The following is an 18,779-nucleotide window of genomic DNA, read 5'->3' as shown; positions in this document are numbered from 1 at the left end:
TTAAGAAGTTTTAAATAAATAAATAAAATTGATATTAATTATTTTAATCGTCATTAATTTAGCTTAGTTATAGTTAAATCATTTTAAGAAACTTTATTCCTAAAATCTTTTTAAACATACCTATTGTTGACGTTTGAATGCAAGCATATGCCTTTTTAACAAATTTTGGAAAATTAGGGTATATAGGCCTAAGGCGATTGATTCACTATAAATGGTAATAAAACTCTCCGTTGCGTGAACCTTTGGTGGAAGCCCTGCAATTGGGAGGATAGACGTTTCTCGTAACCCTAGCCGATCGCTACGTAAATCTTAACCCTAATAATGATAATGGAGTAGAAGCTAATATTGCTTTCAGCTAATAAGTTTGCTCCGATTTGCCAACTGCGAACGCGTGGACAGTCACGTCCAGTTTCATACCTCTCCGTAACGTCATCGTCACTCGGAGAGGTAAAAATATCAGTGTTGGTGTGTCCTTAACTATGACTAGCAAATGGGACTGCTGTTAAGGTCAAAAGACACCTCACAGCGATTTATACAGTTCTATCAATAAAATTTCGCGGAAAATTTGTCACTTAACTAATTTGTAAAGTGTCCGAGCCCTGGAATTTTTCCCGCCAACCTTCTCCATCTTATTCTTTCAGACGTTTTCCCGCGCGGTCTTTGGTCTCGTTTAATGATATTGGAATAACCGCGTGCCATCTGTCAAATAGTGGAACTAGGGGAGCAATGGTTGTTGGGGAATTATTTTTCTCTTTAATTAATTTGAATCATAGAAGGGAAATAAAATGTACTACTAGGAATACATACACCTAATAGGAATCAATGCGCCCCATTCTATGCTGGTTTAGTGGGCGGGGCTTGAGCGATCTCTGTCCAGCGTGGGAAATAAGGTGGTGGCACAGGGCAAGTGACCAGTTTAAAAATTCAATCGGAGGGTGGGTCAGTGGTCCACGGGAACACTAAGAAAATTCAAGGGTAATCAGAGTCCAGACATTAACTCAAATATTTTAATTATGCACCTCTTTAGTTCAGCAGACGACGTGCCCTGGTCCATGGTCATGGACCAGTTTATTTATTCTAGGCCAGACGGGTCACTGTCCTAATGTCCACTTTAAAAAATCCTTATTTCCCACCCTGTCTCCGTCACGCGTTTCCTGACGTCTTGCTAATTGTGGTGATAGCATCGGTTGGTCATCTGCTTATATTCCTATAGACCATGAGCAATAAAGTCTTGAGCCAATATGATAGTGACGTAGCGATGATAGGTCAGGAGCGGGTGCAAAATTAAATGCGCAGCGAGATAAATTTTATTCGTGACGCAAAATTTATCATACCTAATGATTAGTCTAGGCTCCTCCCTCAAAGCCCGCCTATATACGTTGAGAAAATGGCTACACCATTCCAATTAGCTGTATGTATTCCTGACTCTACACATCTATGAAACACTCGCTTTCGATCGAAATTTACATATCTTTCTTGTCAAATTTTGCCAAATGTCCATTCCCTCCCTATTGGTCTTCTAGAACCACGCGTTGACAAGATGAAGTTTGTACACTTTCTCTATGAGGTAATAGCAAATAGGGTGTTTTCAGCGTTCGTACAACTTTTGAAAATCCAGTTTCCATGGTTCTTCATGCCTACGAACACTGAGGTACTTTTTATTAAAATTTTATTTGGTCTTTGCTTTGTCTATCATCAAAGAAAATTGCCGCTTCATCGTGCAGAGAAAAAAAAAACCCAAAAAGATTGGTTTCGGTTTAAACAGCTGACTAATCGAAGTTCGACGCCAAGATTATAATATTCTTCATTTTTTTCCTAATAAATTAACATTGCGGTGTTATATAGCAACTTAGTCCTTTGGGAAGCATTATATAAAATTAAAGACCATACTCTTTGTAGGTAAGTAACCACCTGACAAGCGTTTAGTTTCCAGACAAGTACTGCCAGACATTTGTGAGAGAGGAGGAAATTTTTCTGTAGCTCCTTAAGAAAAGTGTAAGCTCTTTTCAGATTCAATAAGGACCACCAAATTGGCGTATAAATAAATGAAAAAACACTGTTTAGACTTAGTTGTCAGTTATTAGTGTAGCCATTATTAGAGGCTATAAAAATTATTAGACAAAGTGAAAAGTCCAATAGATATTGTGCAGACAAGTGTTGCCAGTCATTTGAGAGTGCAATTCAACCGCTATCTACAACCTGTTCGATTTGGTTATCATTAAGTTCCAAACCTTCAGATATGCTTTAATAACAAATAACTGGCAACAATGAAGTGCGGTTAAAGTTAGGAAACGGGGATGAAATTTCTCTAGCCCCTTTAGTGCAAAGGTCAGAGGGGTGTGGCTTTAGTTGGTTCCTCCTCTTTCACCGAAAATGGCGGCGAACTTCAGAGTATAAGGCTATAGCGAGCGAATGCGTCTGATTTGCTAAACATGTTTCTGTCATTTAGTATTGGAAAATTTAACCCCTTTACCCACTCCTTAAAGTAACTTTAAATTTTAAAACAAAAAATTCATTTAAAATATGTAAAAAAAAATTAAAATCAATTACGACAGATTAAGTACAGATTTGGAAATTGGGCATCATAAAATGGAAAGTAAGGATGATTGATTAAGAAAAGTGTGGCAATTAGACAAAGCTTCATCATAAGGCAAGCCATAACTTACACGTTTTAAACGTTTAATTTAAAAACTCTGAAATAGGGTAGTTTCATATTTTATTTTCCAATTAAAAGATGTATTAAAAACTGCGCGGTAATGCGACTTTTATTTCGTTTTGAAAACCAAAAAAAAATTTCGTTTCTTCAAATGAACTAAAACGTAATTACTTAATGCATTATTTCTTCCAAATGAGAAGGGTGAAATTTCCTTCGCGTGCATTGGCTAATTGAAATTTTGCTTAATTGTTTTTCTTTTATTTGTTTTTTCAAATATTTTAATTTAAAAACTGAAGAATAAAATAAAGGCATATTTTAATTTAAAAATTAATGATTAAAATTATGGCGTATTATATTTCTAAAATATGACAATATTTAAAACGAGTCATTTTGATACTATTCCTGGAAAGATTGGGACGCCACTAAAATAGCAATTAAATTTAACACCAAATTGGATAATCAAAAGAGTAATCAAGTGATAATGAGAGGAAGTAATTAATTAAAATGCTTTTAACCCTTCCGACGAACCGTTACACCTTGGCTTACTCAATCATCTTTACTCCCCACTAGCCTTCTACTCCGTTATTCCTCCATCATGTAGATGAAAATAGGAGGATCCCGCCCCTTTTGCCAACCCAGCCCTAACTTCAAATACGTCTAATCAGAAAATTATGCCCCTGTATCACGTCGTAACCGAGGAAATTGCAAGCTTCCTGAATTAACACCGCCCAAAACAAATACAGAAGTAAAGTGAGTAAGTAAACCGTATAGTAAACCCTAAAAAAACAAAGGCTCAAAAAAAAATTAAAAATTTGGCAACGTGTCTTCTAATCGAGTTAAAACACTTTACAACCCCGTAGAAGAGCTAACTAGCAATCAATATACTTTGTAGACATCCATTATTTGAAGTTGTTATGTAGAGATGAACGAAACATTTCTAGTTAACTATTATCTAGCTTTAACTGTAACCTTTCCCTAGTTAAAGGGTTCCACCAGAGGCTTGCGGGGTCTCTATCCTTACACGTGCAAACGGCAGACCGCCTTTTACCTCTTCCAAAGCTACCGCGCCCGCAAGAAGCCGGTGGAGCCCTTTAACCAATATAGGACGAGAAATCGTGGTATTCTAAATTGGGGTAGTTCCAAATCGGGAAACTTAAAAGGGGAAAGTTCCAAGGGAGAAGTATGCGAAATCTGAACTTAAAAGGGGAAAGTTCCAATGATAGTATGCGAAATCGGGGAACTTAAAAGGGGGAAGTTTTATAGGAGAACTATGCGAAATCGGGGAAGTAAGCAACATCGGTGAACTTAAAAGGGAAGTTCCAAGGGTGAAGTATGCGAAATCGGGGAAATTAAGAAAAATAGTGATACTTCCATGCGGAAGCTATGCAAAACCTACCATTCTAAATGGAAAGTGTGCAGATTTAAAGAAAGAAGATAATGGATTATCCAAATTGACTAAGAAACTTGTGATACTTTTCTATTTCCGAAACAATATGATAAGACATAAAATCATAAACTAGCGCTTCATTTTAGTAAACAAGCTTCTAGCCTCGTATTTAATTCGGAACACTTAGAAACGCAGCACACGTACGTAGCTTCCTATCCCTTAATTCCTTCTTCGCTTGGGAATGAGACCAGTGACCCTACAGTGTAACAAACGTGCAACCCCAGAACGTCCCCACTTTTAATTTAGCGAAGAGTTATTTCGGTCCGGCAGATCAGGTGCATATTGCACCTCATATCCATTCCAAGTTGTAACTCTATTAACTGTACCCTAACTAAACCTTCGTTATCAATGGTGCAGTGACATCAAGAGCCCCTAGCTAAAACCCAATTAGCGCCGAACCTAGCTGCCTTTTTAAAAGCTCATTATCGACCTGGAAAGACAATCTATATCGGCCCTAGCGCGTGCATGACGCAACCCTTTGGTGTAATAGAGTTTTCTCCAATATTTTGTTATAGTTACTAAGCGTTATGTCAACAAAGATAGTGGATCTTGGAGGAGAGGTGAGATGGAGTAGTAATGTTCGTGGCTATCTGCTACAATGTGAGTCTCCCAGAGTACCCTGGGATTGTTAAGCGCGCCGCAATGCCGCATGCCGCCATTTAAAAACTGAAGCTAAATTCTCAAGAAATTGGCTTTAATACTTACTAAATATTTTTCGGTATCCTGATGAACTCATACATGGTTCACACAAAGGTTGAAGTAGATAACCGTATAACTCGCGAAACTGAAAGTTCACGCAAAGTTCGAAGCAGATAACAGTAACTCGCGAAACTGAAAGTTCACGCAAAGTTCGAAGCAGATAACAGTAACTCGCGAAACTGAAAGTTCACGCAAAGTTCGAAGCAGATAACAGTAACTCGCGAAACTGAAAGTTCACACAACGTTCGAAACAGATAACAGTATACACAAACAATATTCACCTCATGATTAGCAGACTATAGGGTAAGGGACTATGGGACGCAGCGCTCTGACCTAAAACAATATACACCTCATGATTCACAGACTATAGGGTAAGGGACAATGGGACGCAGCGCTCTGACTTGTATGCTTGTTAAGACAAGAGAGATTTGGTAGATTGTCTACCATTGGGTCGAATCCCATTGGATCGAATGTCTCGTTCGACCGAATCCCATTAGACCGAATACCGCAATTTGGGCGGTTTTCCAATCATGAATTTTCCTTTCAATCCTATTTTTCTATTGATTTTCCTATTAAACTTCTTGTTATTGCAGAAAATACTAAACCAAACGTAACCTAATATAACAGTAATGTTTTGGAAAAGGCATATTTTTGGAGAAGTCAATGAAGCTAAATTTCAATATTTTGGAAAAGGCGTAACATTGTTAAATGATTTATAAATTATTACTAACCTAATTTAACCAAACCTAACCTAACATAGAAGTAATGTTTTGGAAAAGGCATATTATTTGAGAAGTCAATGAAGCTAAACATCAATATTTTGGAAAAGGCATAACATTGTTAAATGAATTATAAAATATTCCTAACCTAACCAAACCAAATCAAACCTAACCTAACATAACAGTAATGTTTTGGAAAAGGCATATTATTTGAGAAGTCAATGAAGCAAAATTTCAATATTTTGGAAAAGGCGTAACATTGTTAAATGATTTATAAAATATTACTAACCTAACCTAACCTAACCAAACCTAACCAAACCTAACCTAACCTAACCAAACCAAACCAAACCTAACCAAACCAAACCTAACCTAACCAAACCAAACCAACCCTCACCTAACCAAACCAAACCAAACCTAACCTAACCTAACCTGACCTAACCTGACCTAACCTAACCTGACCTAACCTAACCTAACCTAACCAAACCTAACCAAACCTAACCAAACCTAACCAAACCTAACCAAACCTAACCAAACCTAACCTAACCTAACCAAACCTAACCTAACCTAACCTAACCTAACCTGACCTAACCTAACCTAACCTGACCTAACCTGACCTAACCTGACCTAACCAAACCTAACCAAACCTAACCAAACCTAACCTAACCAAACCTAACCAAACCTAACCAAACCTAACCAAACCTAACCTAACCAAACCTAACCTAAGCTAAACTAACCTAAACTAACCTAACCTAAAAATAAAATTGATTTTCTTATTAAACTTCTTGATACTGCAGCAAATAATATGTGTTCACCAATAACATTCTTCAACAAATTTCAGAAAATAACTTCCATTTTTGGAAATTGTCTAACCCTAACCTAACCATACCTAACGTAATCTAACCTTACCATTAAGAGATCTCCCTCCCAAGTACTGACGGCGCTCGATGCTGCTTAACTTCTTCGATCATCCAAATCACTTTATCCATTGCGCTACTGGAGCCCGGCAACTCAAGGAAAACGCTATGATTTTATATGTGTAAACCCATCCCATTCAGTCGAAAGCTCTTCCATTTAAATATTCCCATTCAGTAGAAAATCGCTCTTTGGGCTATAAATTGTTTTAAATTTGGCTACAATTTTAGAAATTTGAATTCGATCCAACGGGATTCTATCCAATAGGATATTACCATTTGGTACTCACTCGTTTGTTGTGGCATCCCGATGAACTCGTAGATAACCATAAATCTCGTCAAGTTAATAGATAACAATTAAACCGCATCGCGAAATTGAAAGTTCACCAAGTTCAAAGTTTGTTCGAGTTTAAAAATGCGAAAAAACTACGCGTTCGGAAACCGTCGTGACGTCATTATATTTTGCCAGAAAGTGATTGGTTCCCGCGATCCTCCGTGCAGGCGTACACTTGACCGTCAAAATCTTGATCCCTCGCTGATGGCCAAACGTGGCCCTTCTAAGAAATTTAAACCACGAGTCCGTGACGTCATTGTAGTCGGCCTGAACGTGTTTGGTTCTCGTGATCCTCCGTGCAGGAGTGCACTGGGCCTCCAAAATCTTGATCCCTCGCTGATGGCCAAACGTGGCCCTTCTAAGAAATTTAAACCACGAGTCCGTGACGTCAATGTAGTCGGCCAGAACGTGATTGGTTCCCGCGATCCTCCGCGCAGAGGTGCACGGTGTTGTAATTTTAATTAGTCACGTGATAACTTACCAGATGTAACATTAGTATGTAATATGGCCACTAGGGGCACACGAGATAAAAGAGAGATGACCCGCATAGATCGGGTCACTCTTGAATGGACAGTCGGGGACTATAGCACAATAAAGTATTTTAAATTAACCAATAAGTCGTTGTCATTAAACGGGAACACAACATGGTGATAGAGGTGGGATTGGAAAAGAACCTCTCCCTCTAGAGACTACACAAACTGCACGCTAAGTTGCGTATATCTCATACGACGGAACACAACACACGGGACCGCCAATATCATGATCCCTCGCTGAAGGCCAAACGTTGCCCTTCGAAGAAATTTAAACCGCGAGTCCGTGACGTCATTGTATTTTGAAATAACGTGATTGGTTTCCGCGATCCTCCGTGCAGGCGTACACTTGACCGCCATTATCATGATCCCTCGCTGATGGCCAAACGTGACCCTTCTAAGAAATTTAAACCACGAGCCCGGGACGTCATTGTAGTCAGCCAGAACGTGTTTGGTTCCCGCGATCCTCCATTCAGCCAAACGTGGCTCATCGAAGAAATTTAAACCACGAGTCCGTGAGGTCATTCGGTCAAATAACCACCTGCAAATAAAATAAATTCCACAATTTCAGATGAAGACCACAATGATAATTTCAATATGCATAAATATGAAAATTTTGCGATTGCACAACAATATTCCTTCTTAGGAATATTAGGGCTGTTTTAGCCAAAAACCAAATGTTTACAAATCAGGTCACTAGGGACCGCAGTGGTTAGCCCCTCGATCCAAAACGATTACAAAAGGGAATATGAAACTAATTAAAATGTTTTTCCAGTTTCGACAATAATCCTGATACACGTCACACAGTTTGGGATTTAATTATTGGGGTCATTTTACATGGCTGGCCATTTATGGTGTTAATCAGACTATGGTTGAAAGAAATCTAGCTATACCGCCACTCAAAATAGCCTAAACGTAAGACACCTTTATAAAATTAATTTAGAGTTTATAAATTTAATTATTTACCATGTTTAATAGTGATTATCTTACTAACTAGACTAGCATGTTATTTTTGCGCGTTTTCATGCACGATTGCGATCCAATTTAATTCAAGCAAGTAGTACATCAAATTTGAACTTCGTATTTTTAAGACACGGGGGGGGGGGGAGGGCGCATTGTCGACGTTTTTTACCATACGACAGTCTGGGAAATAATCATATTTTTTAAACTGGTCACTGGTCGACCCCCTTAGCATCGGAAATAATAAAATGGTCTCCAGACTGGTCCCAGTCTTTGTTCTCCTATAGATTTGCAAATATTAAACTGTTCCCGAGGACCAGTAACCCTCACTCCTTGAATTTAAAAACTAGTCCAATAAACTGGTCTTGGACCAGAGGAAGTGCACTATTTCCCAGACTGCCGTACGACCCACCGAGGATGATGGGAGGACTTCGTTAGGGGTTCAGCGGCAACGTTTTAAGTATTAAGAATTCTACTCCAGCTCAGCTCCATCCTCCAAGGGTGGACGGATATGAATATCCCAACGCGGAACACCTTGTTTACCTGAATAAACGTGAAAAGGTCTTCGATCTTTAAATTGAGATTTAGTAAAGTTTAACTTAAAAGGATACTCCGGGCTATATATTTTTTTCTTTTTAAATCGATAGAGCGTACAAAATAATGTATACATCAAAGGGAACCATGCATGTTTCTATCTACAACATTAAAGAAGATACGAGCGGAGCACCCCTATTGGACCCCTAGTACCACCTGACTGATTCGTCCAATAGAGTGGTACTGAAAGGGTAGGAGCTACGGGGACGTGACGTCAATATTGGTTGTCTAAACTGTATGGTTTGAGCTGACGACTTCCAATATGGTCGCCAAAACCTTGGTAAAATACAGTATAGGAGTGTGACGTCACGAGAAAGTTCGTAGTAGAAAACTTCCCAGTGCTTCGCGAAGCAGCCTAACGCGTAGTGTCCATTACGGAAACTTAATTGAACTTGTATCGTCTTTTTTATTGTAGATAGAAACATGGTTCTAATTGAAATATTCATTATTTTATACGCTCTTTTAATTAAATTAGAAAAAATTCTAGCCCAGACTATCCCTTTAAGAGCTTTAGATTAAGCTTGATTTGACAATTTTGTCGCGTAGTCTTACATTGTTGGTCTGAAATGGGGAAACATTGTGTTAATTTCGAAATTAAAGCCAAGGCTTAGAAGACTAATATAAACAAAAGCTGACACGTTCTGATGCCAACGATGGAATAGAATAGAACGGGTGTACACGTTAAAATCTTATAACAAAAGGGTTGCGGCTTTAATTGCAATATTGAAGGATATAGGGCGAAATTAAATAAATCACCACACCAGCCGACAGCCGCTATACGACAAGAGCTTGGTGCCTGAATATTCTCGACTGAAAGCGGACCTATTCGACGGAAACATTGGCTTAGAATATATATATAGTCAATTGTTTATCAATGCAGCTACACATACAGAGTGTTACCAAAAAGGGTGTATAGTTCCGAAGTAGAGTGGGTTTTGAGTCGAAAATGTTCCGTGACATTTTACCTATAAGGGTCACCGTTAACAATTTATGATTGGAGTATTTTACGGACGACCCCTTCATTAAATAACCATTGTGTTTCAGTTTCTAATTTAAATTTAAGGGGTCATAGGTAAAACAATCTAATCACAACTTGTTATATTTTCGACACAAAATCGCACATTAAACCAACTGTACTTAATCGGTCCTACCATCCTGCAATGCATCATCGTTTAGTATCTTACGGAAGACCCCTTAACTAAATCAGCATTATCTTTCCGTATCTTACTTAAATTTAAGGGGTCATTGCTAAAACCAAGAAGTGATATCTAGTTTATTAGGGAGAAGGTATAAGATGCCTAAGTATTCGCGCGCCATAGTCCCAGTCCCCCTTTCAAAATACAAGGGGAAGTAAAAGGAGGCCGGGCTATTTCGCCTCTCCTCAGTCGGATAATCCGTATTTTTCGTCATTCGCGTCGCGCTGACGTGAGTTTTCAAGAACCAACGAGATGCTGGTTGTAATCTATAGGCGGGGATTAACTCCGTACCTAAGTTTGGACTGCTGGAGATGAAGCTGGAAATGTAGCAAACTCATACCTTCTCCCTAATAAGCTAGATATTACTTCTTGCTAAAACATTCTTATCATAACTTGTAAACAGTGTCCCATAGTGAAAAATGTCATACGATCCATTTTCGAGTCAAAATCGTACACAAATTAATTTGGTTCTATCACCTTTCTTGAAACACCCTGTGGACTATGGTCCTGTCAACTATATATAGGTGCATCCAAAACCCGCGAATTAAGATTAAGGGAGAAATTTCTTACCCTTACCAAAGTGTGTCAAGATTATCTAAAGTTTTCGAATTTGCTAAAGTTTTAAAAATGTTCGTTGAAGTAATTACGCCTGCAGACAATTTTCCTTTAAAAGGTTTGATAGATACTATACTGAAAGGCAGTGGAAAATAACAGTCAATTAAACACCATTCACTTGTAGTTTTTGAGCGAAGGACATATATAATTAAGCCTCAAGGTCTTGCGGAGTTACGTTGCAGAATAAGTCAAACTTTTATAATTAAACTAACCTAATTGTATGAGTTTCTATATAGCCCCGATACTCAAGATTCTCAAAAAACAGGGATGGCCAAGTACGCGGTCCGTGGACCACTTGCGGCCCTCCATGCAACCTAATCTATCATTAATTGTTTTGTGGCTAGCTCTTGAGTACAAGAAATTTCGAAAGCTGTTTCTAAATAAATAAATAAAAACTCTCTTCCGTCTCCTCACGTGGACGTGTGACAGCAGCTACATCAAGAAGTTATATCTAGTTTACTAGGGAGAAGTTATAAGATGCCTAAGTATTCGCGCGCCATAGTCCCAGTCCCCGTTTCAAAATACAAGGGGGGACGTAAAAGGAGGCCGGGCTATTTCGCCTCTCCTCAGTCGGAAAATACGTCATTTTCGTCATTCGTGTCGCGCTGACGTGAGTTTTCAAGAACCAATGAGATGCTGGTTGCAATTTAGAGGCGGGAATTAACTCAGGACCTACTTTTGGACTAAAGATAAAGCTGGAAAGGTGGCGAATTTTACCTTCTCCCTAATAAACTAGATATCACTTCTTTGCTACATACTATATTCTTTGGATTTGGTTACATCATCTTCTTTATACATCCCTGATTTTTCCCTCTTGAGAATCAATAATTTGGGAATCAGATTCAAATATAAAAGTGGTTATATTCCTCTCTTCTACGCTATTAATATTAAACTTGAAACATGAATAGTTCGAATTTTGGAATTAGCCGAAAAGCTTGGCTACCTCTGCATGCTCTAAAAAACCAGGAAGTATTTTAGATAATCAGATTTTCGATTTTCCATTAACGGTTCGAAGCTATTAATGAATTAATCAAAAATGTCTTGATTAGAATCAAGACCTAAAAATTATCGATAAGACTGAGGTTATCACTTGTCTGAAGGATCAGATATTAATTTTTCTTTTTAATTGAAACTTAAATGCATGCTTAAGAAAAAACAACGTTCCATTACCGTTTTCCGTTGAAATAAATTATTTTACTGGTAATCAATTTCAAAAATTTACTTATCTCGGCTTTTCGACCACAATTCCATTCCCCGAAAACAATTTATCATTACATTAATTACTTTTGGGAGAGTACGTGTATGGTTTTGCGTTTTAAAAGGTTCCTACAGACGTTACATCCCCATTCGTGACCGGCACGCTTCGCAGTGGAACATTTTAATTATTCTAAAATCAATGGCGCCAAATTTAATAGGGACAGTAAGATTTTTACTCGCGGTTTTGCAAAATGATGTAATATCAAGTGTACTTTAATCAACCGTCGTATTGTTCATTCTCATAGTTCAGGGCAAGATCAGTGTTACTGCCCAATTTCTCTCTCTAGTTTCTAACAATGGTTAGAGACTATTTGATGTGGCACGGTCCACGGACAACGTTATATACATTTGTAAATTCTAAGTAACACAAAAGGAAAAAAATCCAATTTTTTTTAAATTTTGGTTTGAATTAAATAAACTCATGATAGTAGTTATAACGAACAGAAAGTCAAGGGAATGGCACCGGTAATGAGCAGCAAAAAGAGAGGAAAGTTTGCTTCAAGTTAGCAGAGGGACATGGTAGTGAAAATGGTAATCTAGAATTTTGTTCGTTCAAACCTTAATATATCATGAAAAATTCAAGTGAGGAGGCGGCACTACCAAGAAAGATTGATTTTGGCCGATAACAGCGAAAAAAATTATGTTCTACACACACTGGGACTATGGGAGAGTTTCAAGGCCGAGGTCGCACATGATGAAATTTCAACTCCAATTTACATCAATTCTCCCCGGTCGTACTAGTAGCAGGTTAAGCTATAGTTTGCTCAGGTCCTGTTAGTCTCGAAAGGGTTATATAGTGCTTGAAACTTTTAAAAGGTTCTTGTCATGGCTAAACAGACCGCTATTACAGTTTTTTACTGTTTTATAGGTTATTTTGACACGTTATCTCCCAAAAGTAATTAATGTAATGATAAAATGTTTTCGGGGAATGGAATTGTGGTCGAAAAGCCGAGATAAGTAAATTTTTGAAATTGATTACCAGTAAAATAATTTATTTCAACGGAAAACGGTAATGGAACGTTGTTTTTTCTTAAGCATGCATTTAAGTTTCAATTAAAAAGAAAAATTAATATCTGATCCTTCAGACAAGTGATAACCTCAGTCTTATCGATAATTTTTAGGTCTTGATTCTAATCAAGACATTTTTGATTAATATCTGTTCCTTCAGTCTTCATTTTAATTAAGAATGTTAAGAAACGGTTTTACATTTTCAAAATCTGCACTAAGCAGAAACATATATAAAGGGGACCATAAATTTAGCTCAATCAGACATTTATTTATAATGATACTTAAAAAAAAAACGTATTAAAATCAATAAAAGTTTGTATTCTTATTGTAAATCTAAGCTTTGACATGATACAATTTTTTACCCCAGAAATAGGACCAAATTGACAATTTTACAAAATTTTTAAAAATGCTGATTTATGTCCGTTTAACAATTAGCTCAAAATTGTCATAAGGCCAATATGAAATTCGGATATCCTTAAAGCTTCACAAAGACGATCCGAGATTGTCAATTTCAAACTTTTATGTAGCAAAAACTAACGTCTGTTTGATATTGAGCTTAAAACCTTAAACAAAATATAGTCAGGGCTACCCTAAATGTTCACAAAGATGATCCAAAATTGTTAATACGCCTAAAAAAAGTGTCATCTTCAAAATATGTAGCCGGGGAAAAGAGAGCGTGATCGAGTGGGCTATGCTAGTGGTTGGAAGTCGCGGGGGTTGGGACAGGGATAAGCGAGTTGAGATGGATTGAAAATGATGATGGGCGACCTGCGGCACCGTATCTCTCCCAATGTACCTCACGCACGCCCCTACCCTTCGGTAGGCGATTGCTAATTGCTGCCGCGTAGCGCCATTTTATTTGTATGAGAACTAGCTTCTATTTTGTAGATAGAGGGAGCGCCCTTTTACAATTTCGTCCAGTACGACCCTACCTAACCGCTGAGGATGCTGGAAGGACTATGGTGCCGTTGGTGGGGGTACACAGGCAACGCAAAGTACCTACAAGCACCCGGAGCAAGTACCTACAAGCACCCGGAGCAAGTACCTACAAGCACCCACAAGTACCCACAAGAACCTACAAGCACCCACAAGCACCCACAAGCACCCACAAGCACCCACAAGCACCCACAAGTACCCACAAGTACCCACAAGAACCTACAAGCACCCACAAGCACCCACAAGCACCCTCAAGCACCCACAAGTACCTACAAGCACCCACAAGAACCTACAAGCACCCACAAGCACCCACAAGCACCTTCAAGCACCCACAAGTACTTACAAGCACCCACAAGTACCCACAAGCACCCTCAAGCACCCACAAGTACCTACAAGCACCCACAAGTACCCACAAGTACCTAAAGGCACCCACAAGTACCCACAAGCACCCACAAGTACCCACAAGCACCTACAAGCACCCACAAGTACCTACAAGCACCCACAAGTACCTACAAGCACCCACAAGTACCCACAAGCACCCAAAAGTACCCACAAGTACCTAAAGGCACCAACAAGTACCCACAAGCACCCACAAGTACCCAAAAGCACCCACAAGTTCCTACAAGCACCCACAAGCACCTACAAGCACCCACAAGTACCTAAAGGCACCCACAAGCACCTACAAGCACCCACAAGCAACTACAAGCACCCACAAGCAACTACAAGCACCCACAAGTACCTAAAGGCACCAACAAGTACCCACAAGCACCCACAAGCACCCACAAGTATCCACAAGCACCCACAAGTACCTACAAGCACCCACAAGTACCTACAAGCACCCACAAGTACCTACAAGCACCCACAAGTACCTACAAGCACCCACAAGTACCTACAAGCACCCACAAGTACCTAAAAGCACCCACAAGTACCTAAAAGCACCCACAAGTACCTAAAAGCACCCACAAGTACCTAAAAGCACCCACTAGTACCTACAAGCACCCACAAGTACCTACAAGCACCCACAAGTACCCACAAGCACCCACAAGTACCCACAAGTACCTAAAGGCACCAACAAGTACCCACAAGCACCAACAAGTACCCACAAGCACCCACAAGTACCCACAAGCACCCACAAGTACCTACAAGTGCCCACAAGTACCCACAAGCACCCACAAGTACCCACAAGTACCCACAAGTACCTGAAAGCACCCACAAGCACCCACAAGTACCTACAAGCACCTACAAGTACCCACAAGCACCTACAAGCACCCACAGAACCTACAAGTACCCACAAGCACCTACAAGCACCCACAGAACCTACAAGCACCCACAGAACCTACAAGCACCCACAAGTACCCAAAAGCACCCACAAGTACCTACAAGCACCTAAAGTACCTACAAGCACCTAAAGTACCTACAAGCACCCACAAGTACCTACAAGCACCCACAAGTACCTACAAGCACCCACAAGTACCCACAAGCACCCACAAGTAGCCACAAGTACCTACAAGCACCCACAAGAACCTACAAGCACCCACAAGTACCTACAAGCACCCACAAGAACCTACAAGCACCCACAAGTACCTACAAGCACCCACAAGTACCTACAAGCACCCACAAGTACCTACAAGCACCCACAAGTACCCACAAGCACCCACAAGCACCCACAAGTAGCCACAAGTACCTACAAGCACCCACAAGAACCTACAAGTACCCACAAGAACCCACAAGTACCCACAAGTACCAACAAGCAGCCACAAGAACCTACAAGCACCCACAAGAACCTACAAGCACCCACAAGAACCTACAAGCACCCACAAGTACCCACAAGCACCCACAAGTACCCACAAGTACCCACAAGTACCTACAAGCACCCACAAGCACCCACAAGTACCTACAAGCACCCACAAGTACCTACAAGCACCCACAAGCACCTACAACCACCCACAAGCACCCACAAGTACCTACAAGCACCTACAAGTACCTACAAGCACCTACAAGTACCTAAAAGTACCTACAAGCAACTACAAGCACCCACAAGTACCTACAAGTACCTACAAGCACCCACAAGTACCTACAAGTACCTACAAGCACCCACAAGTACCTACAAGCACCCACAAGTACCTACAAGCACCCACAAGTACCTACAAGCACCTACAAGCACCCACAGGTACCTACAAGAATCCACAAGTACCTACAAGTACCAACAAGTACCAAAGGCAGTTGGTTACATAATTTATTAGTGTGGGGGACCTTTTCCAACTTAACTTGTTAGCTCACACAAAGCTAGGTCCCCTTGTTTTTCAACCACCACGAAATATGAACCAAATAGCTTTAAAAGTGCTAACATCATAAACTGACTCTTTACACTGCTTAAATATCGGAGATTGGAATGGTTTTGAAAATTTAAATTTAAACATACTTAGACTTAATTATAGTCAATGAAAATTGCTTAGCGGAATGTTAGATGTTGTACCTTCCATTTAAAACCGTTTTCAAGTCTAACAAACGTATAGTTTTTCTAAAATCGGATTAACCGGAATGTTTTTTTCCAAAAATTTCCCATGTTATTTCTATGGGAAAAATTCCTGTTTTTCAACAAAAGGTGTGATGAATTTTATGGAAATGAAAACCACCCTTAGCAACTTTATTTTTTATAAAATTAACTAACTAATGGATCTCTTTGAAATTTTAACCCCATATTTAGGGCCCGAATTGTAGTTCTGTGGAATTTTTTCAAAGCAGTTAATACGATACAAAAAAAGTTATAACCAATCAAAAAACCATCCTTATATATTAAAGTCGGTATGAAGTCTTATCTAAGAGAGCAATCGCTCTCCTAGAATAAATATATGTATAAATAACGTCTAGGCTACGCCACCTATAGGCCTAAACAAAGAGCTAACTTTGTCAATGTCATAAAGGTCAAATCGTTAAAATGAGCCCCAGACTAAAATCATCCAAAATAGAGAAGAGAAATCCCTTTTTATCCTTTCCACGAGAAATAATGAAATAGGCTCTTTTTTAGCATCTTCATTATGCATGGTGTTACAATAAAGGGTGGTAGAACCGAAGTATACAGTGGATTCTAGGGTGCCATTTTGAGTCGGAAATGTAACTTCTATGACATTCTGCATTAAGAGCCACCCTAAACAACTTTATGTTGGAGTGTTTTAAGTATGACCCCTTAATTAAATTAGCAGTCTTCAGTTATCTACTTTAAGGGGTCATCCGTAAAACACTGGTTAAGGGTGGACATTAGGGAAAAATTTGATAGAAGTTGCATATTCGACTCAAAATTGATTTCCCAACCATCCCATTGTACTTCGGTCCTACAACCGTTATTGAAACACCCTGTATTGATTAGGTCAGATTTCTTGGTGATGAGATTATAACAAGTTTGGAAAAACTTAATTACGCGGGCGGGTAATTACGGTTCATCAAATAATAAAAGTTCAGCGGATATTAACACGAAATTATCAATGCCTACTCAAATTTAGTCATTCCAAAGTGGTATATAGTGTCTACACATTCCTGGTTCGGGTTATAATTCCAAAAACGGTTTTTTTTTAAACTTCAGTAAACCTAGCCGTCGCCGACTGACTGACTGACTGACTGAATGAATGAATGAATGAATGAATGGTAATCAAAGTCTAGCTCAAACCGCTTTACCTAGCAGGCTAAATTTTGCAGGAACGTTACTCTTTAGTAGTAGGCACCCCTAAGAAAGATTTTTTCCCAACACAACGCCATCTTGAAAAATGGCGGCCAGAAATATAGAAAAACCTTTAAGGAATAACGTTGATTTCGCGTTTCAACCGATTTCTTTATTATTTAGGTCACTGGTTACCTATATCCTGTAGACTTACTTCAGGGCTTTATGGCTTCGATTTGCCGCCATCTTTTAAAATGGCGGCCCGAAAAGTAACAATCTTTAAGGAATAACGTTGATTTGGCGTTTCAACTGATTTCGATATTATTTAGGTCACTGGTTCCCTATATCCTATAAACAGGCCTAATGGCTTTAGGGGTTAGATTTTCCGCCATCTTTTAAAATGGCGGACCCTAAAAGGCTAAAACTAATTAAAACATCCCGAAGTTCTAATGGGCAACGCGGGGTACCATTTTTCTACACGATTTTTTAATTTTAAACCACAGTAACATTTTCTCGAGCTCTGCGGTTGACGTAAGTAAGAAAACGAATTTAAAATATCATCACTGATAACTTTGCGTTAATTTCCATCTGAAAACCTTCGTATCCCAGAGATAAGCTAGGAAACTCGAGGCATGCGTTGTTAACCAAAATCCATATACAGAAAACTGAGCTTGACGCAAACCATATACGGTATATATAATCCATGGAAAGCGCGGGAAAAAAATAGGTGGATATGAAAAGGTTAGGTAATCAAATCTGATTTCGAAGCTTTACTGTATCACTTGCCGACTGGCTTATCCACCAATGGGCTTTCAATATAGGTTATCAAGCTGTATGAGATAACAAGGGGACGGGAAAAAATAGAGACTGTACATACAAGATAACCCTGGAGGTTTGTATAGATTGTAGCAAAAGTTTATAAGATATGTTCCATAAGAATGACACTACCCACACTTCGTAATGCTATAGACTTCCTGAGAGCAAGTTTGAGAACGACAAGCGAGATATGGAATGACGTAATGGACGTTTGACTATAGGAGTCCAGGGTTCGTACGAAAATCCCTGACTTTTCCAGGTTATCCCAGACCAAATTTTTACAATATCCTTGACCATTTTAAGGTATTTACCAGAGCCTACTTTTCACACCTGGGCCTGGCTCATATTTAGCATTGCTCGAAGCATGGTTTGACATACCAAACGAAATCCCTGACATATCCCTGACTTTTTCCCCTATTTTCCATATCCCTGACTTATCCAGGTTA

The 18,779-nt window shown here is 39.2% G+C and overlaps 1 protein-coding gene across 6 annotated transcripts in view; it reads right to left on the bottom strand.

Annotated features, from left to right (window-relative positions):
- The window catches only part of LOC149610359 (allatostatin-A receptor-like), a 106,411-nt gene that overhangs the window by 70,032 nt on the left and 17,600 nt on the right, over positions 1-18,779 (bottom strand). For 3 of the 6 annotated variants that reach the window (XM_089859190.1, XM_089859193.1, XM_089859194.1), the window contains exons 2-3: positions 6,723-7,837; positions 4,809-5,028 (exon numbers count right to left, since the gene is read on the bottom strand). In XM_089859190.1, coding sequence (XP_089715316.1) covers positions 4,809-4,843 — 35 coding nt within the window. In that variant the 5' untranslated portion in view covers positions 4,844-5,028; positions 6,723-7,837. The remainder of the gene's footprint in view (positions 1-4,808; positions 5,029-6,722; positions 7,838-18,779) is intronic. The other 3 variants (XM_089859191.1, XM_089859192.1, XM_089859196.1) reach the window with 3 other exon arrangements.

The sequence above is a fragment of the Phalangium opilio genome, unplaced genomic scaffold, assembly GCF_054372755.1.
Source record: "Phalangium opilio isolate 3A_F unplaced genomic scaffold, DU_Popi_V2 ptg000329l_1, whole genome shotgun sequence".
Classification (NCBI taxonomy): domain Eukaryota; kingdom Metazoa; phylum Arthropoda; class Arachnida; order Opiliones; family Phalangiidae; genus Phalangium; species Phalangium opilio.
Note: the sequence above shows the minus strand (reverse complement) of the source record. Positions and strands in the feature narration are given on the sequence as shown.